Here is a 26255-nt window from a genome sequence, read left to right on the forward strand (position 1 = left end):
TCAAAATTACCTTCTGATGGACGGGTATTTTTTTTTTATTTTTTTTTTTGATTATTTAGCACAAATAAAATGTCGAAACAACAATCTATTGAAGGGTTAACAGTAAGAATTTTTGATGTTCCATCAAATGAGAAATCTTCAAAAGGAAAACAAGGATATCGACAATATACAGAAAAGATAGGTAAATTTAAAGGCTATTCATTTATATATAAAATGCATATGATATTGAATATGACTGTGGTAGGTTCGTCTACTTTGGAATATAGTGTTCACACTTGGAATGATGATAAATCAAAAGGTAAATTACTAGTTATGTTCAAAACATTCAAATTTATTAAAAATAAATAAAGAAAATGAAGAGAAATCCAAAGAAAGCAAATAGCATAGTTGAAACTAGATCTTAAGTTAATAAAGATAGAATAAATACAGATAATATACAAATTTATAAATATTTTTCTGCTTTATTAAAAAACCGCTTTTTAGACATTTTATAAAGAAAAAAAAATCTTTTTTTTTTTTTATTTAATTTTTTCTTTAGTTGGACCAAATGGATGATGATGGATTTATAAAAGTAGAGCGATTTAAATACAAAACATTAAACAATAAAAAGAAGAATAGAAAGAATAATAAATATAAATTTAATGATTCAGATGAATGGAATATAGATGACATTACTTTAGTCTTAAATCAGCGCAAGTAAATTTTGCAAATTAAAAATACAATAGAAAACACATTTATACAAATTAATTTTAGAGAGACCCTTTTGAATAGTCGATTTTATAAAGATTTACTTGGTATATATTTATATAGACACAATGTACTATTTAGATTCACACTTAATATTATTATTATTACTTTTTTTTCTTTAGTCATATTTGATAAATATTTAATTCCTATTAACCCTTATGATATCGTTTGCTATGGTATTGGCTCTATGCAAAAGTCGAAGAATGCCCAATATCAATTTGTTCTTGCTTTATTATTAAGAGACATATTAAAAGTAAATTATAAATAGAATAATAGATGTATAGTTATAATAATCTCGTAATAGATTCCAGGCAAAATATTTATATATGATCCTGTCATGACAGAATTAGATAAAGAATTATGTCAACTTCATAATTTGGAAATCATTAAAGAAAATGAATTTGGAAAAAGATCAGTTACGAGAGCAACTTTATTTTATATGCCTCATTGTGGAAAAGGTTTATATAGTAATACTCTAAGTGCTAACTGGAATGCAGAACAATTACCTAATGTTTCTATTATCGGTAATCGATTTGATATGTATGTTGGCAGGTAAGTTTCAATAATGGGAAATTTGATTGAATCATTTATTTTTATTTTGCCATTTAGCCAACTGGAAAAAGAACTCATAAAGGAATGTCCATATCTTATTCCTGCTATTGACATTGTTAACTGCATATTATTTCCTAAAGAATTTGATAATAATCAAATATTTAACGATTTATCCATTCAGACTTTTCCAAAGGAGAATGTTTCTAGATTAGATTCTCAATTTTGGTTAAATGTACCAACACAATTAGAATAAAGTATTATTTATTTTCTTATAATGACATATCCATTAAATCACCATTGGAAACTGAAACAAGCTTTTCAATAGAAGTTTTCAATACAGCTGTAGTACCTCTAGGATAACGGTAACTTTGTTCTTTAACCTCACGTTCATTAGGACGAGCATAGTTACGGAGGTATTCAGTTTTGTCTTTTGTAATTACACATACATCAACATTTGAACCAGATCCAAGATCATTGAAAATACCTGCTTCAATTGCTGTCTTAACAATCTCAATAGCCTCTTCACGCTAAAATTGAAATAGAATATGAATAATTAAATATATATAATTTTACGTCTTCTTACTTACAGTCATATCAGGCTTCCATTTACTTTCAAATACACTCATTGCTGCCAATGAACCTGAACCCATAGTGACATAAGGCAATTTATCCGTACTTCCATGAGGATAAACTGTATATAATTGTGGTCCAGTGACATCAAATCCACCTAATACAAGTGCAGCACCAATATGTCCTTGATACCTATTAAAAAATAATTCATATGAGTATTACTATTTATTTTATGCACTCAATAATCTTACTTGAAAAGCATTTGCTTTAATAATGTCATAGCTGTAATAACACGAGGTTTTCTACCAGTTGATAAGCTATGTAATTCAATTTGAGAACTAATCAAATTAGTTGTAAATTCAGTATCTGCAGCTGTACCAGCACCACAACAATAACTAAAAATCAAATATTAATGAATTAAATTTTCGATAAAAAAAAATGAATAATTAATTATCTTTACATGTTTGGAGCAATGTAATGAATCTTTTCACAGTTCTTATCTGCCACAATAGGACCTTCTGTTGCTCTTGTATCAGCACCTAAACAGACACCATCCTGGATAAAAGGATAGATTCATTATTATGTTCATCGTTCAAACAATATCCATGTTACCTTGAATATAACACCAACAATTGTAGTTCCTGTACTGGTTGCTTTGGGAGGTTTAGCACCACTTGCTTCAAGTGCTTTATTTCTATACATTAAAAATTAAAATGATGTTTTGTTTTAAATGTTTCAGAATTACCTTGTATAATTATCAAAGTTAAAGCCGCCCTTCCTTAATTGTACTTTATTAACCATGTTGTCTTTTAAAAAATAAGTTATATCTTGATTAAAAAAAATAAAAAAATAAAAAAAAGGTAAAATGCGTCAGTTTATTAGACGCGTAATACAGTCTCATTTTCGGGTGAAATTAAATTTTTTTGGACGAATAAAATTTATTTTCTTAAGATTGGTAACCATCTTACAATGTAGTCCTTAAAATGACCCATCTCTTACTAAAGATGTTGATAAGGATGCTATATAATTAACTTTTTTTTTTTCCATTATTCTTCATATTGTTTGTATTTAAGTAATCTAAAACACCACTGATTAAACCAACAAAATGCCCACTTAATATCCCAATTCTAGCCTTATGCATTTGAACATTTTTGGTAGAACCAACATCACTTTAAAGATTATAAAATGACATGTAATTATATATTCTGCCATTGTTGCTGTTTTTTTTTTTTTTTTTTTTTTTTTTTTAAAAAAAAACAGAACTTCCTTTGAAATTAAGTATCAAAACAGTTTTTAAACAATATTGATAGTGTTATATATTTTATTCATAGTCTACAGTGTAAAATATTTTCAAAGAAAAAAGCGCATTCTCTCCCTTCCATTAAGAAGCTGATGCTATCATTTTTACGCTTTTCAAGGATGACTTTTGCTTCTGAATAAAAGTAAGCAGGACCATATAATTGCCATGTATAATATCAATTTCTAGATTAATTGGTGATTTGGTTTTTTCTTTTTTCCATAGACAATCTTACTCTGTAAAAAGTCTCCAAAATTATTGGAAATCTTCGACTGAATTGCTCAATCTCATCAAGAGTATATCTTTTCAAAAGTACTCGTAATTAAGCTTCTTTCCTCAAAAAAAAATTGTTCCAATTAGTTAATTTAAAATACTATGATTATTATCAAACTTGTAAAGTAATGATTGTTTGCAATAAATAATACTTTGTGGATATTATTTACTGATCAGTACCATTTGCTTCTATTACTTTCTCTCTTTTATATAAAAATATATATATTTATTGTAAGTTGGTGAAAGTATCTCAAGATAATGTATCTTAATTTTTTTTTTTAAAGAACAAGGATTATAAAGTTGATTTATTGATTCATTACGTTGTGATTGTTAAAAAAGGGATGTAGGTTCTAATTCGTCTAGTAATGAGGATTTGCGATAATTCACTTCCTATTATGGTCGTAAGATTTAATTAGATAAACAGTCATAATAAGATATAGAATGCATTTATATGATAATTCTGTGTATATACTAATGAAACAGATTGTATTCTTGTATAGAAGAACAATTAGTAAGCCTTACATTTGAAAATATATCATATTTCATTGAGGAATATAAAAATGAACTCTTCAACTTTACACATATTTATGAATAGTGCTTATTTTTTTTCTTCCTAATTCAGGTCTTAAAATGTAGGTGCACAAGCTTCATTTATAACAGCAACATTCATAAGTTTTTTTTTCTTCATAATATTACAGCTATTATATTATACTATATGATCTTACATAAAATTCACAAGAGTGTATTCCATGACTACCACTAGTCTAAAATCAGTACGGCATCAATGACTTTTGATAATTACTAGTTCTTTAAGACAAAGCGAGTTTTTGTTTACTCGAGTCTTCTACTATTTTAGGAAAAAAGTCAACAAATCACTACATAAAATAAAACATTTTTTTCAAATAGCGACGTCAATTTCGCGTAAATTTTGTTATTTTTATTAAATGTATTACTAATACTCTTTCTTCGAAATTTGTTTTTTTTTTTTTAAATAGTCTTCTGGTAAAAATTATATGATTGTCGTGTAATTATACTACTACTGCTGCTAACTTTAATATTCTCGCTTATTTCTTTTATTATAATTTACATTTGAACAATTTTCATTCTTTGCTTTGCATACTTCAATTTATATTTAACAAATTAAAGGTAGCAATTTTATTCTAAAATAATCGAGAAAACGAATAAAGACTTATAGTAAAGTAAGAGGGTATAATTTTTTTTTAAGAAAAAAATAATCAACTAATTAATTAATTAATATCACTAGAAAGATGTTGTTAATTATCAATGAGGTTAGCTATTTAAAAGCTGCAGAGTGGAAGGATTGGTCCGTGGTGACATCTGCCTTTTTGCTTTCCATGAGGTTGAAGCCACAGTTCTACGCCCATTGGATGCTGTTTTCTGAAGCTTGCCGTTACCTTACTAGTACAAGTATTACTCTGGAAGAGGTAGAAACAGTCCATGAATTGCTGAAGAAATTTCTTAATCAATTTGGCATGGTGTATGGTGATAATTCTTTATTAACTATTAATATGCATAATCATTTGCATATTAAAGAGGGATTATTGGATTATGGGCCTGCCATGTCACATTGGTTATTTAATTTCGAACGCTACAATTCCGATTTAAAAGGCTATAATACCAACAACAAGGGATGCGTCGAATTAACAATAATAAGAAAAATTTTATATAATATCCATCAAGAGGATTACTTTAATGCAATTCCTATGTATTTTGAAGATGAAAAAAAATTGAAGCATTTGTTTTGTGATACTGTAATAGTTGAAGATAACAACGATGTTGATAAAAAAAAAGAGAGAAGGTGGTGAGTCAAATAGTTCAAATCATTTTGATCTTGAATTATTCCTAGAAAAAGAAGATGGTGAGGATGGTAAGTTGTTCGGTCACGAATTGCTTCCATCTAGTGTCCTTAACAGTATTAGAGTGGAGCAAGAAATAGCATTAGATGACGAAGTCCTCGGATGCCTCGTTGCCTACTATAATCAGGTATATGATGGCTGGACTTATATTGGTGAATCTGATATTTCAGTTGAAACCAATAGAGTCGAAGGTGGGTCCTATGTTAGTAGGAAAGCTTGGAAGTTCTCTTCCATTCAAATCTTTGCTAACAAGTACCGGTCCGCGGGGGGTGATCTCTCTCGAAAACACCGAGGATCTTATGCTCGTATCTATTGTGATGTGAATCCTAATATGGGCACTATTGAGCAGGAACCTTGCTTAAGGCCTGCTCAAATCATTTATTTCTTTTGCCATCATGTTGAAACTCTCGATGATAGTGGTAGTTTGGTGACTGTTTCAAACATCTACGCATTTGTTAGGTAAAAATATTATTTTTTTTTGGTTTTTGAACACTGTTTTCATTATTTATTTTATTTTATTTTATTTCATTTAGATGGTTTAAGAAAACAAGGCACAATTTTTATTCTTATCAACAAAACAACATGGAAGTATGGAGTAATGAATTCGAACCTTCAACAGCAATGTCGATTGTTCCTATAATGCGAATTCATTCTCCAATTGCAATTATGTTAAATCATTTTGATGGCATCAATGTTATAATCAACCTTCCCCGCCATTTAATAAACAACTAAAAAAAATAAAAAAATACGCTTTCTTCTCGTTTTTCATAATAGTAGTTTCTGCTTTATAATATGTTTAATATATTGATACACTTTATCTTTGTAAGAACTCCAATTTATTTTGTTTAATGATAAAATGAAAGAAGTATATATAAGCAAAGATATTAAACAATGTATATTCATATTTTTGTTAATTCATTACATCGTCTATTTGTATACATTTAGGCTACAATACATCTGTTTTATAATATCAATAATGAAAAAGATATAGGCAGACTAAACCTCATCTAACTCGGGGATACTATTTCTTTTCTTGAGTTGGTTTCTGATTATTGAATCAACATGCATATTAATAAATTTCCTATTTGCAGTTATATGCTTTGTTAAAAAGAAAGATTTCTATTTCTTGTTTACATATATTAAATGGCATGCAATTTCCCTTTAAGGGCCTTCTCCACATTCAATATTTTGTTCATAATAATGATATAAAATCTACTGTTTCTTACTTTAATATCTGCTATATTTGCCTCACCACCTTTTTGACCTATTTACCATTGTTGTTATCAATGAGCATCAAAAGGTTCAAGTTATTTATATTTTATTTTATTTTTAAAAGGTAGTAACAAAAGGCAGAATATGAACTATTAACTTATGAACAACAACGAAATAGCTTATACAATCGCAGCAAATTCTTGACGATAATAAATAAATAACAAAGGATTCAAGTATATCTAAACAAAGTTCAGTAGTGTTTATTTATATTACAGTTATAGTAATTTAAATATCTATTGAACGAGTTTTGAATCCTAGTTATTTTTTTTTCTTTTTTTAATTCTAATGATAGTTTTCTTCTATGGCTTACTTTAGACAAACACAAGGTTTTTTGTTCAAAAATTTAGAAAATACATAAAATGAGTGCAAGAAATTACAAATTAAAAAAAAAGAAAAAAAAAAAAGCACACATATTTTTCAAAAAAAGGTTTTTTATGGATAATCGTAAAAATGAAAATGGTATTAAAAGAGAAGAAACAATGGGTTAGCCTTAAAAGTGAAATTGCATTTAAAAGAAGGACAAGGGGCTCAGAAAAGCAAGCTGTTGATGGCTAGTTCATCATCAGCAGGTATGTAGTCCACATCAAGCTTTACCTTGGGATTGATTTTCAAACTAGCAGTAAGCAAAGTAGGCATCAAGTCAGGGAACTGTCTGTGCGAACGATTATAGGCTCTTTGGTTAACAATGTGAGATTCTCTCAAGTTAGCGATGGCCGTCATTGTTTGCTGAATCATGGTTCGCAAATTCCACAATTTAATACAAAGGGACTCCACTGGTAGCTCACAAGAAGTATAGTTGTCAGGAATAACCACACTATTTAGCAAGTTCAGCACGTAAAGACCAGGGGCAAGCGTCTCAAAACTCCAGAATCGCAACTTGTTTTTCTTTGCATGTAAGAAGAAGATACGAATAGTAGTGAATACATCAAATGAAGCAAATTTGTAAGTGTAGGCACTTTCGGTGAGTATTGCAATTAATCCATATCCAGCTTTAACATGATCCTTAATAAATCTGCTTTCATCGTCAAGTTTAAACGCACCAGACACCTCCAGAAGCACCAACTCGATGCGAACATCATCAATGAGAGCCGAAATACAGCCATCAGCTTTATAATGCTGATTGTTGCGGATGTTTTTTCTGGGAAAATTCTTTGTCAACAGATACTAAACGATATTTACCACAATGAAACTTCAGCTCGTCAACAGTGGCAACAACAGTATCCAGTAAAGGCCAAATGACATAGTGGGAGTAGTTAGATTCTTGATCAGTGACACAAATGCCGACAAATATTGACTTCAAGAAGATTTCAAGGACAGAGGTCACCATGAATACTTGAGGGTCTTGTTTGTCTTCATAGGTAATTTGGTCTAACTTTTTTGACATTAACGACTTATCAGAGGTCTCGTCGAATATAGGGTCAAATATTCCAACATTATTTGAGACAGGATTGACGCTTGTAGATGGAGTATATATAAGCAAATTATATAGTTCAGGAGAGTAAAAGTCTCGGCATTTTATCTTATTTCCACATTGTATAGTTCCCAACCGTGTCATGGTTCTAAGATTTATAACTTAATCCAATAAGATAAATAGCCATAATAGAACATATAGTGCACTTGTACAATAATTCTGTCTATACACATAATAATAATAATAACTTGTACTAGAATTATAATTGAACTTTATTCTTAATAAAACTTATTGACAAGTCTTAACGTACTTCTTCTGTCTGTCTTATTATTTATTTCTTTTACTCTATTTTAATTATTTAACTTACCTAAACCACAACAAGCAGTTCCAAACTGTACTCGTGCAAAGAATCATCATTAAGGGACAATTTCCAGCACACCCAAAAAATCGTCTTGACTGTTTATAGTAGGTTGGTTGGTGACACAATCAAATGCAGGAGGCTCAGAGAGAGAATTACTTTCAATAGTATGCGTGGGGACTTCAGTAAGAGGGGATGGTTGGCTTTCTGCAGGAGATGACACTGAGAGGCAATTGCTTTCATCGATTAAAGAAGTCTGAGGGTCAGAGGGAATTGCACTGTTATCAAAAATTGATTAATAAGAAATATGACTAATATATTAATGATTTCCTCGTTTACCTATTGTATTTCTTGGTAGGAGGGTTTTCGAATTCATGATTCTCTAACTCCCTCTTTTTACTGTTATTATCATAATAGTTGTTGATGTTTCCAAAAGAAAATCCGTGATTCCTCGATCTTTTCATGTCAACATTGATAGTTTGATTAGAGGTACTGGCTGGCAACGCTTCAGCTGATTTTGCTTGCTTGCAAAAGGATCTCCAGTTTGTAAGTCATGACTCCACTACATTGTTGGCTTCTTTCTTTAATTGTTCATGGAATTTTGTCAACTGTTGCTCTATAGTCAAATTTGGATTAGTTTTTTTTAAAAGCATCAAAAGCATCACGTAAATTCCAAGCACTCTTCTTCGTAGTGTCCAAATAGTTGAAAGTTTTATACATTTAATTGTAATAGTGATTTTATTTCGCAGCGGGGGGAAACTGATTAAGATTTATTTTCCAAGTTGCTATCCTTTCTTGTCCTTTAGGAAGGTTTTAGTCCTCTTTCCTCTCTATAACTGGCTCGGGCAATATTGCGCATTTATTTCGTCGCTGCATGCTCATTGCCAAAAATTTGAAGGAATAAAACTCAGAATTAAATCGTACACACTATTGAATACAAAAAAAAAAAAAAAAAAAAAAAAAAAAAAAAAAAAAAAAAAAAAAAAAAAAACTGTAGAAATCAAAGCTGATAAAAAAAATTTTTTTGTAAAAGATGTTCAAAAGTAGGATGATTTATCCAATAGAAATTTAGAATGCATAACAAGCACTCACATTATTTGGTAGTATATTACTACTACAAACTTCAAATAAAAAGAAATAAAGTTTATTGGATAAACTACATCAAAATTTTAAAGATTCAGAAATTGTTTGATAGAAACAACTTTCTGTTGTTATCGGAGTTTAGACTACCGTATTATTTTTAGACTTATCCAGTAATTACGATAATACCATTGTCTATCTTATTCTATTCATGAATAAAAGGTTAAAGAGGTGATACATGCCTGTCCCTGGTAAATATGTATCAATATAATTATATAATCCTCATCTTTAAGGTTTACTCGTATCTTTTTTTTTCTTATATCTTGTATGCCTGTCTTACTCAAGAATATAAACCTACTTCCAAAAATATCTTCTATGAGGCATACCATTTATTGTCATATTTTTTTAAAAATAAAATAAAATAAAATAAAATAAAATAAAATAAAATAAAATAAAAAAAATAAAATAAAACACAGCTCAGGTAGCAACATGTATCACGTTTTTTCGGCTTCATTTTCATCAACCAAAAAAAAAAAAATAAGGCCAATAAGATACGAAGCCATTTATTTACAATGAAACACCTATCACGGACCCAGTCCGATTAGTATAGAAAAAATAGAAATTCTGGTGAAACGAAGATCAAAAGTTCAACTTACATTAATTCACTGTTTTATATATAAATATACATATTTTATATATTTTTTTTTTAATTCCTTCTATATCGAATTTTATAAAAAGTAGAACTAAAATTCATGAATCCTTCAGGAAATAAGAATGTCGAAGATTATCCAGAAAATAGTATGTTCTTTTTTTTTCTAAAGAAAATAAAATAAAGTTAATAATTTGAGTGGTCTTTAACTTTTCCTTTTTTTTTTTTTAGGTTTAAAGCAGTACAGTAACAATCAATCATCAGATAAGCATTTTACATCAATTGAAATAAACAATAAAGATATCCCATCAACACAGCAAAATAATAATAATAATAATAATAATAATGTTGTGGCAGAGACATTACCCTATTCTGTATATAAATCATCACCTTTAAAAATGCAGGTGGAACATTGGGATAATGGTCAACGACAGGAAGTTTACGAAGAACGTCCTTTAATTATTGATAATAAAGAGAATGATAAGCTGGATAATTCACTCGGGCTAACAGAAGATATAATAATGAAAGATGATTTTGTATTAGATACAAAACTGGAAGATACTGAAGGTGATATAGATGATGATAAAGACCATGATTTCAACTGGAACGATGTGGATATGGATGAAAAAGGAGATGCTGATGAAAAAAATACGAAACGAAGTAACACTTATCGACGTCTAAAAGCAGTCTACGATAAATATTGCTTTTGGCATTACTTGTCACCTTTTATAAAGCGAGTTGTAATTGCTGCTATTGGTTCAAGTGTTTTTATTACGATTGGTGTATGTATTTATATCTATTTTCCAAGACCTACATTAGCAGACTTGGAAGATCCAAATTATACAAATGTCCGTGATAATGTTCAAGTTTGGATGTATTGGGCAGCATTTATGTGGCATATTACTTGGATCACAACATTCATGATTGATGCTGTGCCTCATCTTGTATCAAAATGGACCAAGTTTTTTAGAGGCGGTAGATCTGAACGTGTAAAGTCATACTTGGAGTATTATCAATCCTTAAAATTATACATTGGTTTGGTGATTATCTTGGCTTGGAATTGGGGAAGTTGGGCTTTCCTAATTGATATTCCTTATCAAGTAAGAATTTCATTTTATTGACAAAAAAACAAAAAAACAAAAAAAAATGACAGTATTCTGATTATATGTGTATAGGCTGTGCTTAAACAATTTTATACTACTACAATTTGGCGTATATTTGCATGCTTATTTGTGGCCTCCGTTTTTTTGCTGGTTCAAAAAACAATTATTCAAGTCATTGGTAATAAAAATAAAGTAAAATCGACAGTACATCAATCTAATGCTTTATTTAATAGCCAACCGTTTCCATAGATTTGCTTTTGAAGACCGTATAAAAAATAATAAAAAAGCTATCAAAGGTAAAAAAAATAAAAAAAAAAATAAAAAAAAAGTTCCCTTTTTTCTTATAAAAAAAAATGATTATATAGTATTGGATATTCTTGGAAAGGTAGAATATCGAAATACTCGTTTTTCTGCAGCCCAAACAAAATTAAGAAACAGAAAGAATAATCGACCTACACTTAATAATCAACAGCCTACTAACGAAACAATAGAAGTTACATCAGGACAAAGTTCAAGTGTTTTAACAAACGATTTTACAATAAACAATCAGAACGGTTCGCGTAGTGGTTCAGCCGATTTACTATATTCATTCAAAAAGAATTTAAAAAAGGCAGTTATTAATGATCATCCAAGGGCTGTACGACGTCGAGAAGAGCTAGATATTAATTCTGATGATTACGCAAGAAAAAATGCTAAAAAACTTTATATATCACTTGCTTATCCACAGGGGGTTCCATCAGATGAACAAGAAGCACGTCGATGTTTGCTAATTTCAGATTTTGAACCTTACTTCAAGACAGCACAAGAAGCTAAAATAGCATTTGATATCTTTGACCGTGATGGGAATGGTGATATTACTCGACGTGAGTTTCGAGATACTGTCCTCCATATTTATAGGGAGCGTAAAGATATTGCTATTTCTATGCGAGATACAAGTCAAGTATTGGGCAAGATTGACTTTATGTTATTAATTGTATCCTTGATTGCCTTACTCTTAACCTCTTTCGCAATCTTTAATGTTGAAGTATGGCATTCCCTTGTTCCTTTAGGTTCTCTTTTGTTAGCCATGACATTTGTTTTTGGTAATACTGCTAAGAACACATTTGAAAGTATCCTATTTTTATTTGTCACTCATCCTTATGATACTGGTGATTATGTCTTAATCGATGGTCAATATTTACTTGTTCATAATATGGGTATCATGGGTACAACTTTTATTAGTGGTGATGGTCAAACCATATACGCACCTACAACCGTGTTAATGACAAAGCTTATTACAAACGTAAGACGATCAGGCAATATGGGTGAGACTATCAAGATTAATGTAGATTTTCGTACAACTACAGAACAGTTCTATGAATTGCACGATCGACTAAGTGCTTGGGTATTGACACAGCATCGTGACTTTGGAGCTGGATTAGATGTACGTGTTCAAGACATTATTGACGTAAACCAACTCATCTTAAACATTTGGCTACCTCATAAGGGTAACTGGCAAGAACTGGGTAAACGATTCAAGAGAAAAACTCGATTTATGTTAGCCTTGAAAGATATTTTGAATGACTTGAATATTCGATACGAATTACCTACTCAAAAGATCACTCACACAACACCAAATGGGCCTTCGATATTTAATAATCAGTCATATGGACATGCTTCACAACTTGAAGTGTCTTCTCAATCATTTGATACAACGCAACTTTCTACGCCCTCAGATCCTCGAGAAGCAGCAGCTTTAGAAGCTATTAAAAAAGAAAGGATTCAACGTGGACGATATAATGTTGATCATAGCGGGTCAGCATCTTCTACTGGTGATGGTGGATGGTAGTAAAAATTAGTTTTTATAATAATTTAATCCATCTCAATGTATTTGCGGAAACAAAAAATATATATATATATATATATGTATATACATATGTGTATATAAATATTGAATTATATGTAATTTATTTAAGTTTTATTAATACAGTTTTTTTTTTTTTTTAATATATCCGATTTTATAAAAAAAAAAAAAAAAAAAAATTGTTAAATACAACATTTACAATGTCCGCAATTTTTGTTTCTTAATTTTATTAAAATTAATATAGTCTATTTGAGCTTCTATCAAAGACAATTGTATTTGTTGCTTATTACACTTTCTTTATTATATATCAAGTAGTTGAATTAACTGATATATCTAGGAGAGAAGGAATAAAAGAAAATAGAACCACCAATAATAACCGCCTGTTTAGTAAAAGAAGAGAAAATCTTGATCTGTTACTATTGTACCTGAAAATCCTTACCGGGAGTATAATTTTAATAACATATCTTTTCATTCAGTCGCGCTTTCATTATTCTCTCATTCCAAAAAAAAAAATGGGTATTTTGATCAGCATCAGCATCAGCATCATATTCTAGATTTCATTCGTTATACACAAAAAAATAAAATAAAAAAATAATAAAAAAGGCACTAGAAGCGGAGTTATATTTTAGTGTTCTTAATGTTACACAATTTATTATGTTAATAATGAATATAGGAGAAACATAAAGCGGATATTATATGCATATACATCTATATTAAACACAATTCATTATGAATCAAATTTTCCCTTTCCCCTTTGGCCTTTACGTATTTGTTAAAAAGAGTAGATAGGGTGAAGAAGAAGAAGAAGAAGAAAAAAAACAAAGGGATCTTTGATTTTGTAATAGGAATACAAAATTACCATTTTAGGAAATATAAGTTAATTTACAATTTAGCAGCGCATGAGTTTATACTGTCATATATAAAATTTATAAATAGTCTTTCTCTCTCCTCCTCCTCCCCCCCTTATTCTTATTTCATTCAATTCTCGGGCTTTTTTAGTTCTATTTCAGCTCCTCCTCGTACTTCTTGGCTTTTTTTTTTATTAACTTTTTTTTTTATTTTTTCCTTTTTTTTCCTTTTTTTTTTTTTTTTTTTTTTTTTTTTTTTAAATAACTTAACTTTTGTCATTCCTTATTATATCAAATGTCACCTGTAAATTATCCACCAGGAGGCGGCAGTGGACATACTGGTAATGAATATGGTTACCAGCCGCCTTCTGACAACAACTTTTATTATAATAATGGACCAACATCAATTGGACGTCGTCCAACAACTTTAGGAAGAGCACCTACTCGTCGTATTGCACCTGGTGCAAATTCTATAGCAAATGCCAGTCATAATATTCAACGAGGTCGTACACTGATTCGTCCTGATCGTTATCAAGAACCACCTCCTCTTTTGACTGGTAAACCACAAACGAGTCAAAGTTTATTTGATCCCTGGGTCCTGTTTTCTCGTATCGTCACTTTTTGGGCATTACCGCCTATGTTAAAAGCTTTCAAGATGGGTGATGCAGGTATGCAGCAAGCCTGGAGAGAAAAAATTACATTATGTTTTATTATTGCGTGTATGGGTGGTTTTGTAGCTTTTATTACAATTGGGCTCAACTCTGTTTTATGTCCACCAGATCAAGCAAATAACCAACAAAATTACGCTTCTTATAACGATACAGTCAATTCTCGTAAGTCTAATTTTTTTTTTCTTGCAATAGTCTATATATTTTTAACTCTTTTTTTTTCTTTTTTTTTTTTCTCCTATCTTTTTTTTTATTATTTTTATTATTTTTAATATTTTTATTATTACTTTTATTATCATTTTATTATATTTTATATTGTCTTATATTATTTTATATTTTATATTATTTTATATTCTTGTAGCAAATTTATTGGGTATTTTAGGATGGCAATTCAATATTTCGGAAGCAAAACCTACAGGTGGCCTTGATTTTTATAAGTTAGCTGCTGTTCCTGGCACAGATATTACAAATTATTTTACACATGGTATGAATATCCCCGAATGTATCAATCCTGGCAATGAAAAGACAGCCACTTTTGCTGCAGTGACTCTGAATCCCTGTTCATCTAATATGGTACAAGGTAGCTGTCTTTATGGTGATACTTCCATTTCTAATCTTCAAGGTACTTATGGCTTGGTCAATACCAGTCGACAAGTAGGCTTTGATTGGACTCAATTCGCTACTCCAGAATTATCCTACTATATTGTGATTGACGGAAATGTGCTTAATATGGAACCTTATATGAAACAATATCCTAATCCTATAGAATCGGACGATCTTGATCATATCATTCGTGGATTACTCAATAATTCATTCGCCGAAGGTGGACGTGATGGTACAAAAATGTTTTATAGAAGACGAGAGTTTCAGGCCTCTATTCATTGCCTTGTTCAGAAATATCGAGCTGGGCATATCGACAAGTCAACTACAGGTTGCTTCGTGTCCTCTATTATCCTTGCTTGTTCTTTAGCTGTTGTTTTAGCTATCGTCTTGGCCCGTTTCTTGATGGCTCTCATCTTTTCTTGGTTTCTTTCTCGAAAATTATCTCGTACACCTTCTGCTTCACCTAGCTCTGCTATGGGTACTGTATTGAAAAATCAAACAATGGAAATGTCAGAGATTGGTATGATGCAAAAAGCGGATTCAGGTATAATAAGTAATAAACGTATGGTTGAAGTTGGAAATGATCTCTATACTGTTTTGTTGATTACTTGTTATTCGGAAAATACGGAGGGTATTAGAGCTACTGTTGAGTCCTTATCTGTTACTGATTATCCTGATGATCGTAAATTATTATTCTTAATTGCTGACGGTATCATTACAGGTCATGGTGAAACTGTTTCAACCCCAGACATGTGTTTATCTTTAATTAATTTCGATGATAGTAACCCAAGTATGAAGGAACCTGAACCGATGCCTTATATTGCTGTAGCTGTGGGTGCTAAACAATTTAACTGTGCCAAAGTATACGCCGGTCATTATAGTAAGTTATTTTTTTTTTATTGAAAAGGGAAAGGAGTAGTAATGGTGGTGGTAGTGGAAATAGATACAAGATAATGAATATTTACATATATATTTTTTTTAATAGTTTGTAAAGGTCATAAAGTGCCAATGATTCTAGTTGTCAAGTGTGGCAATCCTGATGAACAAGGAAAACCCAAGCCTGGCAATCGTGGTAAACGAGATTCACAACTTATCTTAATGAACTTCTTCAGTAGAGTGACATATAATGATCGTATGACGCCCTTGGATTATGATTTGTTTAGAAAAATTCAATACCTCATGGGTGTCACTCCTGACTACTTTGAACTTGTACTCATGGTTGACGCAGATACTAAGGTCTATCCAACCTCAATGCGATTATTAGTCAATTGTATGGTAAATGACAATTTAATCATGGGCTTATGTGGAGAAACAAAGATTGCCAACAAACGAGATTCATGGGTTACAGCTATTCAAGTCTATGAATATTTTATCTCTCATCATTTAGCAAAAGGCTTTGAAGCCGTCTTTGGTGGTGTCACTTGCTTACCAGGTTGTTTCTGTATGTATCGTCTTAAGGCTCGTAAAGGTGACGGTGATTGGGTTCCAATCATTACAAAGCCTGAGATTGTACAAGAATATTCTTCAAATACCATTGATACCCTTCATCAAAAAAATTTATTGTTACTTGGTGAAGATCGTTTCTTAACTACACTCATGCTTCGTAATTTCCCTTTCCGTAAAATGGTCTTTACCCCTCAGGCTATCTGTAAGACTATCGTACCTGATGAATTTAAAGTCTTGCTCTCACAGCGTCGTCGTTGGATCAATTCAACCATTCATAACTTGTTTGAGCTTGTGTTGGTTCGTAATCTTTGTGGTACATTCTGTTTCTCGATGCAATTTGTGGTCATGATGGATTTGGTCGGTACTCTCACGTTGCCTGTCGCTATTGTCTTGACTGTCGTCTTGATCGTCTCTATGGCTAAATCATCCATCACTAGTCTTAGTTCCGCCTTGCCATTAATTTTATTGATCATCGTTCTGTTTTCACCTGCTTTCTTAATCTTGATTACCACACGAAAATGGGTCTATTTGATGTGGATGATTGTTTATTTATTTGCTTTACCTATTTGGAATTTCGTGTTACCCGTTTATGCCTTTTGGCATTTTGATGATTTCTCATGGGGTGAAACACGTAAAGTAGAAGGCGAGACGAAAGAAGATCATTCAAAGAAAGATGGTGTCTTTGATCCTTCAAAGGTGCCATTGAAGAGATGGGAGGATTACGAACGTAAACGGTTGAGAGCTAACAAGAGAAGAGAGCGCAAGGAGAGACAGATGAGAGAGATGGGTCCTAATCATCTAATGCATGCGATGGTACCATCGGAAGAAGATGAATCAAAAAGATTATTGGGAGATGACGATGATTCAATTTCTAACATGTCATATCAAACAGACATGTCACAGACTGCTACTCCAGCCCATTATTTTGATCCATCTAAAGAGGCACCTGCAAAGGCTGGATCTGGATATTATCCAACCTATAGACCTCAATCTATGGCACCACAATCATCACCTATACCTAGAAGCACTATACCGTTACAACCTACTCCCACTGCTCCAGGCCCTTGGGGTCCACAACAAAACTATGGATCACCGCATCATCAACAACCTCCATCAATACCTCAACAGTATACTCATATCGGTCCTAATCCTCAGGGTCGATATCCTAATATGAGACCTAACAATTTACCTCCTAATCAAAATTCTTTTAATGGCTTTTAATATATTTCTTCTTTTCATTTCATTATTTATTTATATTATTTTCCGTTATTTATGTATCTTTAGTATATATGCTTATACTTTTAAAATAATAATAATAAAAAAAAAAAAAACTATTAACTTATTGTTTCGAACATAATCTTAACTGCTTTAATGAGGCTTAACAAACAAAAATTAACTTTTTAATTTCAATCTCAGATGTTGCTGCGACTGCTGAGTTATATATATATGACCAAAATCTTCTACGCCAACAAAGGGGAACACTTTTTTTTTTTTTTTTTTTTTTTGTTGTTGTCTTATTGAAAATCTTGAAAATGGCTTTAGAAGACAATTTAGAAGATAAGCAGCCATTGCTTCGTGAAGAAGAACGAAAAAATAATTTTCAGCAAGGACAATCAACAGCTGGAATTACAACCGAGTCAGCAACTGCAGAATTAACATTTGAAAATAACACATGTACTTGAAATTACTATATTTATTATAATAAAATTTAACCATTTTTTATTTATTTATTTATTTATATAAGCTGTTACAATATTTGAAGCTGCTCAACGAGGTTCTTTTCAAACAATTCATTACTTGATTAGTAATAAGTTAGCAAGTGTTCATGATGTGGACAGTCAAGGTGCTACTGCTTTACATTATGCGACTTTAGCTAACAACGATGTTTGCATTAAATATTTGATTGATAAAGGAGCTGATGTAAATTCACCCGCTGGTGAACTACAAGCAACACCTCTTCATTGGGCAAGCAGGTAAATAATAACAGTTTAATTAAAATGGATCCATTTTCATTAACTATTTTTAACAGACAAGGTCGTTTAGGCGCAGTTCATCGATTGATTAAAGAAGGGGCTGATCCTTCTCTCAAAGATGGTCAAGGCTTTAATGCGCTTCATCTAGCTGTTCATTCCTCTCATGCAATGCTCATCTTATATTTATTATATCTAGATATGGATATCGACACTCCTGATATTGTAGGTGGCCATACACCATTAATGTGGGCAGCCTATCAAGGCCACGCACAGTCTGTTGATTTATTGTTGCGATTTGGTGCTAGTGTCACGGCTTTGGATCATTCACGTTTAACACCACTTCATTGGGCGGCTGTTCGAGGTAACAAAATGTGTATTCGAAAGATGCTTGAATATGGAGCTGACGTTAATGCGCGAGACCAGAATGGAAAATCAGTCATGGATTTTATACAAGAAAAAAAATTTGAAAAAATTTGGGAGAGGGCTGTGTTAGAGTTTGATGCTTTAGCAGAAGATAATCCAGCACAAAAATCTCGCGTAGGAACATATCCTGGATCACTAGGAAAACCATTATCAAAGGTAATTTTTATATGCATAAAAAAAAATAAGAGGAGAACACCGGATATTTATAAATATATACATATATATTTTTTTTGTAGAGCACAGTAAATATCATAAGTTATCTTGCGCCCTTCTTTGCATTAGGATTTGCATTAAAATGTCTTGCCATATTTTCTTGGTTTGTTGGATTACCGCTTGCTCTGCTCACCTTTGTTGCAATGCATATGGGGATTTCAAAATATTTGATTCCAGTAATGAGCCATGATGCTATCTGGAGAACACCTTATTTTTCTAGTATCTTTCAAGCCTCTGCATTTTGGGTAATAGTGACATGGATGTGGGTCCTTGTACCTTGTAAGTAATAATATATAAAAAACCAATAATATATACAAATTGTATTAATATTTGAAATAGCAACTTCTCATTTATTATTCACAAATTTAATATTCTTGATCACTTTCTTTATCGCTATGTTTGCGTTTTTTAAGGCAGTTACTGTAGATCCTGGTTTTATTAAAAAAGATGTATCGAGAGAGAAACAGCAGAAGGCAGTACAAGAATTAGCAGATGAAAATAGACTAGACATTAGACATTTTTGTTTAACTTGTTTAATCAAAAAGCCTTTAAGATCAAAGCATTGCAAGATTTGTAACCGATGTGTAGCAAAGTTTGACCAGTAAGTTCTTCTTTTTGTATCCTTATTGTATTTAATCTTTTTTTTTATTAGTCATTGTCCCTGGATTTTCAACTGTATCGGAATTCATAATCATAGACCATTTTTAATATTCTTAGTTAATATGGTAATTGCTATCATTTCATTCTCTATCTTGGCTATTCATTGTAAGGCTTTTTAATTATTTATGTATGTATATGAAATTTTGATATTCACTTTACTTGGTAGATTTAACTATTACAGCGCCTATTTATGATCATGGGCCAGAAAGTTCCTGTCTTTTAGGCTCAACCCTTTGTGGATATTTTAATTATGATACTTGGACACTATCTTTAACTATTTGGATTCTTATTCAATTGACATGGTCTATATTCTTACTAGGTGTACAGTTATATCAAATTGCAGTTGCAATGACAACAAATGAAAGTGCAAATATTAACAGATATACCTATATGAATGTGGATCGTAATGGACTCATGTCTAATGTAACAGTAGGAGGAACTACTGAGGGATCTGATGGACCTTCTATTGAGGGCACTGCTCATCATCATCATCATAAACATGCAAATGGATTCTGCCCTTGCTTACAATTAGTTGCAGGAGCTAGAGCATTACATAAAGCACGTAACAGTACTATCAAAGGCAATGTATTTGATCATGGATGTTGGAACAATTGTTTAGAATTTTGGTCTGAAGATGACAATATTAACTATTTTGAACTTTACGATATTCACCAACTTACTAAACATTCAACCATGAATGTATAAAATACCCCCCACACACTACCCCTCTATTTCAAATAAACATACATGAATATTTAATTAAAAGCCATGAGTATTATTTAAAGATAGATGTGTGTTGCGGTCGATAAGGCCTTTTTGGTGCTGTTAATGTAGGATCATGATCAAGATAAGGCCTAGATTGTTGTCTTGTTGGTAAAGTGGGCGGTGTCGTTGTCACTGTCATTTTTGCCCATTTACTATAACTTGAGTCTCCTGTATGTAATAGTGGTGATATATTGTTATCTAATATCATTTCATAATCTTCTACCAAATGTGGTTCATCATACACATCATCAATCTCCATTCCCTATGACAACAATGGTTTAGAGGATATATATATATATAACACAAAATTTAGAAGCTTCTGCATTACATGATCTTCATTTTGCTGTAGACTATTTGAACTTGTTGTATTTAAAGATTTTTTTAAAACTATTCGGTTCAATAAGTCCTCCATTTCTAAGGTTGAATCAGCAGAGATTGTGTTAACGTCATGCACCATAGCCTTTATGCAAAGATTTCTATCATTTGAAAGTAATGTAATTCTACAAGAGCCATTACCGGGAAACATTCTAGCTTTATCTTGTGTCAAACGTTGAAAATACCTATTCAAATATATAAATATAACATAATGTATAAAGAATAAAAATTACATGCAACAATCAAGTATTAAATCATCTCCCTTAGCTCGACTATTCTATTGAAAAAAAAAAATAATAATAAAAAAAAAAGTATACCCATTTGCGCATTGATCATTTATACCTTGAGTAAAGTTGTATCTAATATTTCATTCTTTTTTTGTCCCTTTAATGATATTTGTTTATCTCTTAAACGTAGTTCAATAAATCGCATAGCATTTCTTGAACTTAATGCTACGTCTTTACGTCCATTCTATTAGATATATTAGTTGACAAAATATCAGCTTGATTTATTTATTTACTTTTAGTCCGTCAAGTTCTTTAATGACAATCCAAGGCAAAATGACTAGTAAACTATATGGATGCTTATTGGCTAAATCAAGTACTGCATCAAGGTATCCTAATTTTGAAATGAGAAAATTTGTGTCTAATACTGCGATTTCAGCATAACAATCAAGTTCTATAAAATAAGTATAAATATTAATGTTTATAGCGGAATTGTCAGCTTTTGTGTGTGTGTGTGTGTACCTATTTCCTGTTTAGTTGTTTCTTTGGAATTAAAAATGTCAACATTATGAAAACTGTCATGTACACGTTCACGCATATTTTTGATTTCTTTATTGACATCATAAATGAATTCAGGACCATCAATGTCCATAAATTCTGTGTGTTCATTATTCATTCTATTGTTTTATAAAAAAAAAAAAAAAAAAAAAAAAAAAAAAAGTAAATGACAGTATTTAGAAAGAAAGAAAAAAAAAATAACAGCATAGGTATAATGATACAATCTCCGTTGATTTTAATATGATACATGCTCTTTGAATCGTGCTTTTTTGTCAAGTTATAAAACATGAGAATAACAATGTTAACAATAAAATTCCTCTTTATATTCTTTTTCTAGGTGGAGGAAAAAAAAAAGCATACGGCAGCTAATAAATTGAGTAAATGATTGCTGTGAAGCGAGTAGTGTATATTATCCTAATTTAGGTTTTTTGAAGTGTTGTCTCCTAAACTTGCACAAAAATTTTGATAATTGACAACTGATTTGTACAGACTTCTTTATACTATTTAGTTCATTGTTTCTCTTGGAAGAAAAGGATACAAAATATTTTACAGATTATTTAAAAACGAAAAAATCTTTTTTTTTTTTTATCCTTCTCGTTATCCTTTATATAATTTCTACTTTTTTTTTGTATAACATTTTATTCCTATATAACATAATAGTCTTAAGTGAACGGTAAAAATGAAGGATTTTCTTTCTTTTTTAGTTTAAGGCATACACAGTATTTTAGTCTAAAAAGAGACACTTATAAAGTATCTCATAATATTCATGAGAATAACTGCAGACTTACAGATAAGACGTCATATATAAGACACTTCTTAAGAAGATATAGTTAATATGCTCGGAGGATATCAGCTATTTATCTTTGATGGTATGCTACTTTGAAAGTGAAGTAAAGATAAAATTAGTCTACAAGTACAGCAAAGTCACTACATCAGAAGTTTTCAATGACTCTGTCCATAAAATTTAGAAGCAAGAGTGTTTCAAGGAGGACTTGGAGGATAGCTTAAAAGAGATTACTAAGGAATTTTACATGATCTTTATTTTAGACGACGAAAGGGAAAAAAAAAAAAGTAAATAAATTTAGCCCTGAGCAAGTCGGTTACCTTTATCATGATTTTGCAAGAAAAAAAAACATCTATTTCCAGTGGTAGCAAAAAGGTACATGTTTCCAGGTAGTACAGTATACATATTATTTGTTGACTTTAACATCGATGATGGCACTGTCTTGCCCGGGGACTTATTTCAAAAGAAAAAAAAAACATAGACATTTATCCTTGATTGTTGTAAAATCTCTTCAGTATCAACATCATTTTTAATTAAGCAACTGCATCCAATTGAAATGTTTCCCTCAACAATCAAGCTATTGAATCTTTGCCACTGATTAAACACATGTCGAGACTATATTAACAGTAAAAGATTCTGCTGCTAATACTATAGAATAAAGATATGTTAAAGCTAATTTTTTTTCTATTTTACCAAATATTTACACATATATTATAAGCTGTTATATAAAAGATTTTTTTTTTTTTTTTTTGAAGTTAAGCTTAAATTGAATGCACTTTTCAACTAATAATAGTAATGTCATGTATTCATTTCAAGAGCCTATATACATATATACATTTATATAACAATTAGAAAACAAATAGTATTATGTCGAAGTCTGTAGATGCAACTTTAATGTTACAGAATATATTTGTAAATTTATTTATAAAGTAATAATAGAATGAAATAGTATACTAATTGTATTAAAAGAAAAATGAATATATGATACACGTTAGGAAAAGGAAACAAAAAGGAAAAAAAAAAGGAAGTATGTCTTACAATGTATTGGCTAAATGTGTATTAATAAATAAAATCTATAAAGTTTAACTCATATATAGATCACAAGCAATAGGCTCGTTGGAGGTTAAGTTATTAGAACAATACATCATATTTGTTGGATTTATATATCCCGAGGTTTGCATCCACAGTTGCTCTTCATTTGGTAAAGGAGGATGTATATAGGATTGTTGTGATTGCATCATAGGATACATAGTTGGCTCAATAAAATGAACAAGACGTCTTGTCTCTTCATGATTATTGACTAACGCAATTAATTCTTGCTTTATATGATGAGTTACGCCTTTTAATGTATGTCTAAAGAATCGAGATGCTTGTTTGCCTTCAGTAAAATCAGAACATTGAACCCATATTGGGGATGCTACTTCGTCATCTGTAGTCCTTTTTTTCTTTTTATCATTTGATGGCGTCTTGTTAATAGCAATCGATTCCATATAAAATAAGGGAGGCTCGCTAATATCAAAATGAACATCTGCTAACCCTTCATTTACTACAAATTCGATACTAGAGACAGCATTTTGAGCAACTTCCATTTTGAAATGGCATCCACCATCCACTATATGCCATGCAAAGATTCTTGTGTCAGGTCGATAGACACAGACTAGGTCAGTATCATGCATTTTTAAACGATGCCAGGTACCGATTGTTAAAGCACTGACACTAAGATATAGGTCCTTTGGTTCTTCATCATTTACTTGTTCTGTTTTAACATCTATGGGTGTCAAGGGTATTGTTTCTGTATCTTCAGTAAATGAAGTCACGGAGGAATGCTTTATTAAATCAGAGGGATCAATTGTAGATACTTGTTGTGCATTTATTGTTTCTAATAAGAATTGTTATTATTAATATATATATATATATATATATATAAACCTATGTCTATTTTACCTGGAGAAGAAGCTGAAGAATAAGAAGAAGAAGCCTTAGATGATGGAGTAGGACCAGAAATGGAGTTTGTCAAATCACTCGTAGTCAAAACGGCGGTTGGACCTGCATCAGGAACTGAAATCAAGGTAGGCACAGTAGATTTATTCACTTGAGGACTTGAGAAGGGTGACATGGATGGTCCAGACGACATATATTCTGGAAAATCCAATGTATTTAAGAGTGGCTCAATATGATGATCGTAAGGATGAGGCGGCATACTTTGTCTTGTCAATGGTGTATCATTCTGTAAAGAAGGCATCCAACTTAAATGTTGTTGGTTAAAATAGGGAGGATAAGTCATTGTATTGTAAGCCTCTGACAAGTGCACAGCGTCTATACTATGAGCTCGAGCTGGATAACGAGCTGGGTAGTAATAAGACTGTAAAACAGGCTGCTGATGGAAATATTGTGCACGAATAGAAGCTTGATGCATTTGCATCTGGGCTCTCTTTTGCATATGCTTTACTTTAGCTCTTCTATTCTGAAACCAAATTTGGATAGATCTTTCAGTCATTTGAAGTTGTTCTGCCAATTGTTTTCTTAATTTTGAATTAGGACTAACGTTAACTGCAAAAGTATCTTCTAGTACAGATAATTGATCAGCAGTAGCTCGGGTTCTCTTACGAACTGATGGAGCCGAACTTCTATTATTTTGTTCATTATTATCAATAGATGCTGTATTTATATTTGTAATATTCTCAGGCATTTGATGAGGCCAGGTATTAAATTGTTTATTTAATAAAGATGCCATGAGTCTAAAAGTAATAATTTTAATGAAAGAATAAGTTTTTTTTTTATTATTATTATAGGAAAAAAAAAAGGAAAGGAGAAACGATAAATCGTAAGATTTGTAAAATAGCCAAATGAAAAGGGAAAAAAATGTTATAGTGCTTGTACTTTTTTTTTTAAAAAAAAAAAAAAAAAAAAAAAAGCTTTACCATTTTAAGCTAAACAAAGAAACGGTAACAATAGGAGTTTTCATATAGGTAAGGAAAGCTTTTTTTTTCCGCTTATATCTGTTAATTATATACATATAAAAGTAGAAACATTTTGAAGTTATATAAAGTGTAAGCATATAGACATTTTCATAATTTTAGTTTCACTCCCTTTTTTTTCTTCCAATTGTTACTATAAGTGTGTTTAAGACTTGATATATTGTTTTAAATTATTTAATTTTTTAAAATGTGCCTGAAAAAAAAAAAAGGATTTATTCTATGTCTGCTGACTTTTTTGTGTCAATATAGATTTTGAAGCAGTAATAAATTCTCATTAAAAATTTTCTAATTTATCTCAAAAAAAAAGAAAAGAAAACAAGCTGTAATGTTGTTAATTTAATATAAGGAGGTATTATAGTTTGTTTTTATATTAAAATAAACAAACAACAAAATATTTGTTCTTTTTTTTTTTTTTTTTTTTTTTTTTTTTTTTTTTTTTTTTTTGAAAACAGTCTTCGCACGCGCATAAAAGTTACCGAGGTACAAAGGTGACCTGTTTAGAAGGAAAGCACGATGTAAAATTTTAAGTTTTCAACCCAGACTTGTAACCCAACTATTACCTTTTCTTCTTTTCTTTTTCCCGGAAGATCTTTTTCTATAAATAACTTATACTTCAAACTTTGAAAGTCTTGTAAACAAAACAAATAAATTGTTTGATCTGATAATTTATCTCAGTTTATAAACAATAAAAAAAAGCTTATTTTA

The 26255-nt window shown here is 30.8% G+C and overlaps 10 protein-coding genes across 10 annotated transcripts; 6 read left to right on the forward strand and 4 right to left on the reverse strand.

Annotated features, from left to right (window-relative positions):
* The first annotated feature begins 485 nt into the window (after positions 1–485).
* BX663DRAFT_526939 (SRR1-domain-containing protein) lies at positions 486–1576 on the forward strand. Its single transcript, XM_051529971.1, has 5 exons — positions 486–696; positions 754–794; positions 870–1000; positions 1052–1299; positions 1357–1576. Exons 1-5 carry the CDS (start codon positions 548–550, stop codon positions 1550–1552), a joined length of 765 nt encoding a protein of 254 aa, XP_051377789.1. The 5' UTR covers positions 486–547; the 3' UTR covers positions 1553–1576.
* Positions 1561–2734, reverse strand: BX663DRAFT_278225 (proteasome subunit beta type-7). The gene is made up of 6 exons (XM_051521977.1): positions 2615–2734; positions 2482–2563; positions 2330–2424; positions 2121–2264; positions 1887–2061; positions 1561–1826 (listed from the first exon to the last, which is right to left on the reverse strand). Exons 1-6 carry the CDS (start codon positions 2668–2670, stop codon positions 1569–1571), a joined length of 810 nt encoding a protein of 269 aa, XP_051377790.1. The 5' UTR covers positions 2671–2734; the 3' UTR covers positions 1561–1568.
* Positions 2735–4707: 1973 nt separating this feature from the next.
* On the forward strand, positions 4708–6048 carry BX663DRAFT_556362 (uncharacterized protein; the record flags this gene model as incomplete). Its single annotated transcript, XM_051531709.1, has 3 exons — positions 4708–5094; positions 5219–5775; positions 5850–6048. The coding sequence occupies 3 exons, from the start codon at positions 4708–4710 to the stop codon at positions 6046–6048; spliced, it is 1143 nt and encodes a 380-aa protein (XP_051377791.1).
* A 659-nt stretch (positions 6049–6707) lies between these two features.
* On the reverse strand, positions 6708–8143 carry BX663DRAFT_490537 (uncharacterized protein; the record flags this gene model as incomplete). The annotated part of the gene is made up of 3 exons (XM_051524959.1): positions 6708–6767; positions 7183–7694; positions 7768–8143. The coding sequence occupies 3 exons, from the start codon at positions 8141–8143 to the stop codon at positions 6708–6710; spliced, it is 948 nt and encodes a 315-aa protein (XP_051377792.1).
* Positions 8144–9368: 1225 nt separating this feature from the next.
* BX663DRAFT_526953 (uncharacterized protein) lies at positions 9369–9867 on the forward strand. Its single transcript, XM_051529972.1, has 2 exons — positions 9369–9685; positions 9778–9867. Exon 1 carries the CDS (start codon positions 9431–9433, stop codon positions 9599–9601), a length of 171 nt encoding a protein of 56 aa, XP_051377793.1. The 5' UTR covers positions 9369–9430; the 3' UTR covers positions 9602–9685; positions 9778–9867.
* Positions 9868–10607: 740 nt separating this feature from the next.
* Positions 10608–13017, forward strand: BX663DRAFT_444289 (Mechanosensitive ion channel-domain-containing protein; the record flags this gene model as incomplete). The annotated part of the gene is made up of 4 exons (XM_051523619.1): positions 10608–11186; positions 11262–11367; positions 11423–11485; positions 11555–13017. The coding sequence occupies 4 exons, from the start codon at positions 10608–10610 to the stop codon at positions 13015–13017; spliced, it is 2211 nt and encodes a 736-aa protein (XP_051377794.1).
* A 1158-nt stretch (positions 13018–14175) lies between these two features.
* BX663DRAFT_556366 (chitin synthase-domain-containing protein) lies at positions 14176–17818 on the forward strand (the record flags this gene model as incomplete). The annotated part of the gene is made up of 3 exons (XM_051531710.1): positions 14176–14713; positions 14910–16031; positions 16137–17818. The coding sequence occupies 3 exons, from the start codon at positions 14176–14178 to the stop codon at positions 17816–17818; spliced, it is 3342 nt and encodes a 1113-aa protein (XP_051377795.1).
* Positions 17819–18093: 275 nt separating this feature from the next.
* On the forward strand, positions 18094–20630 carry BX663DRAFT_526961 (ankyrin repeat-containing domain protein). The gene is made up of 7 exons (XM_051529973.1): positions 18094–18271; positions 18342–18570; positions 18627–19149; positions 19230–19485; positions 19546–19807; positions 19859–19971; positions 20033–20630. The coding sequence occupies exons 1-7, from the start codon at positions 18130–18132 to the stop codon at positions 20569–20571; spliced, it is 2064 nt and encodes a 687-aa protein (XP_051377796.1). The 5' UTR covers positions 18094–18129; the 3' UTR covers positions 20572–20630.
* Positions 20631–21930, reverse strand: BX663DRAFT_526962 (PIN domain-containing protein). The gene is made up of 5 exons (XM_051529974.1): positions 21753–21930; positions 21527–21684; positions 21349–21477; positions 21240–21283; positions 20631–21191 (listed from the first exon to the last, which is right to left on the reverse strand). The coding sequence occupies exons 1-5, from the start codon at positions 21904–21906 to the stop codon at positions 20894–20896; spliced, it is 783 nt and encodes a 260-aa protein (XP_051377797.1). The 5' UTR covers positions 21907–21930; the 3' UTR covers positions 20631–20893.
* A 1724-nt stretch (positions 21931–23654) lies between these two features.
* Positions 23655–25306, reverse strand: BX663DRAFT_556369 (uncharacterized protein; the record flags this gene model as incomplete). Its single annotated transcript, XM_051531711.1, has 2 exons — positions 23655–24451; positions 24517–25306. The coding sequence occupies 2 exons, from the start codon at positions 25304–25306 to the stop codon at positions 23655–23657; spliced, it is 1587 nt and encodes a 528-aa protein (XP_051377798.1).
* Positions 25307–26255: the final 949 nt, after the last annotated feature.

Source organism: Cokeromyces recurvatus (genome assembly GCF_025118155.1).
Source record: "Cokeromyces recurvatus strain NRRL 2243 chromosome Unknown BX663scaffold_49, whole genome shotgun sequence".
Taxonomy (NCBI): domain Eukaryota; kingdom Fungi; phylum Mucoromycota; class Mucoromycetes; order Mucorales; family Mucoraceae; genus Cokeromyces; species Cokeromyces recurvatus.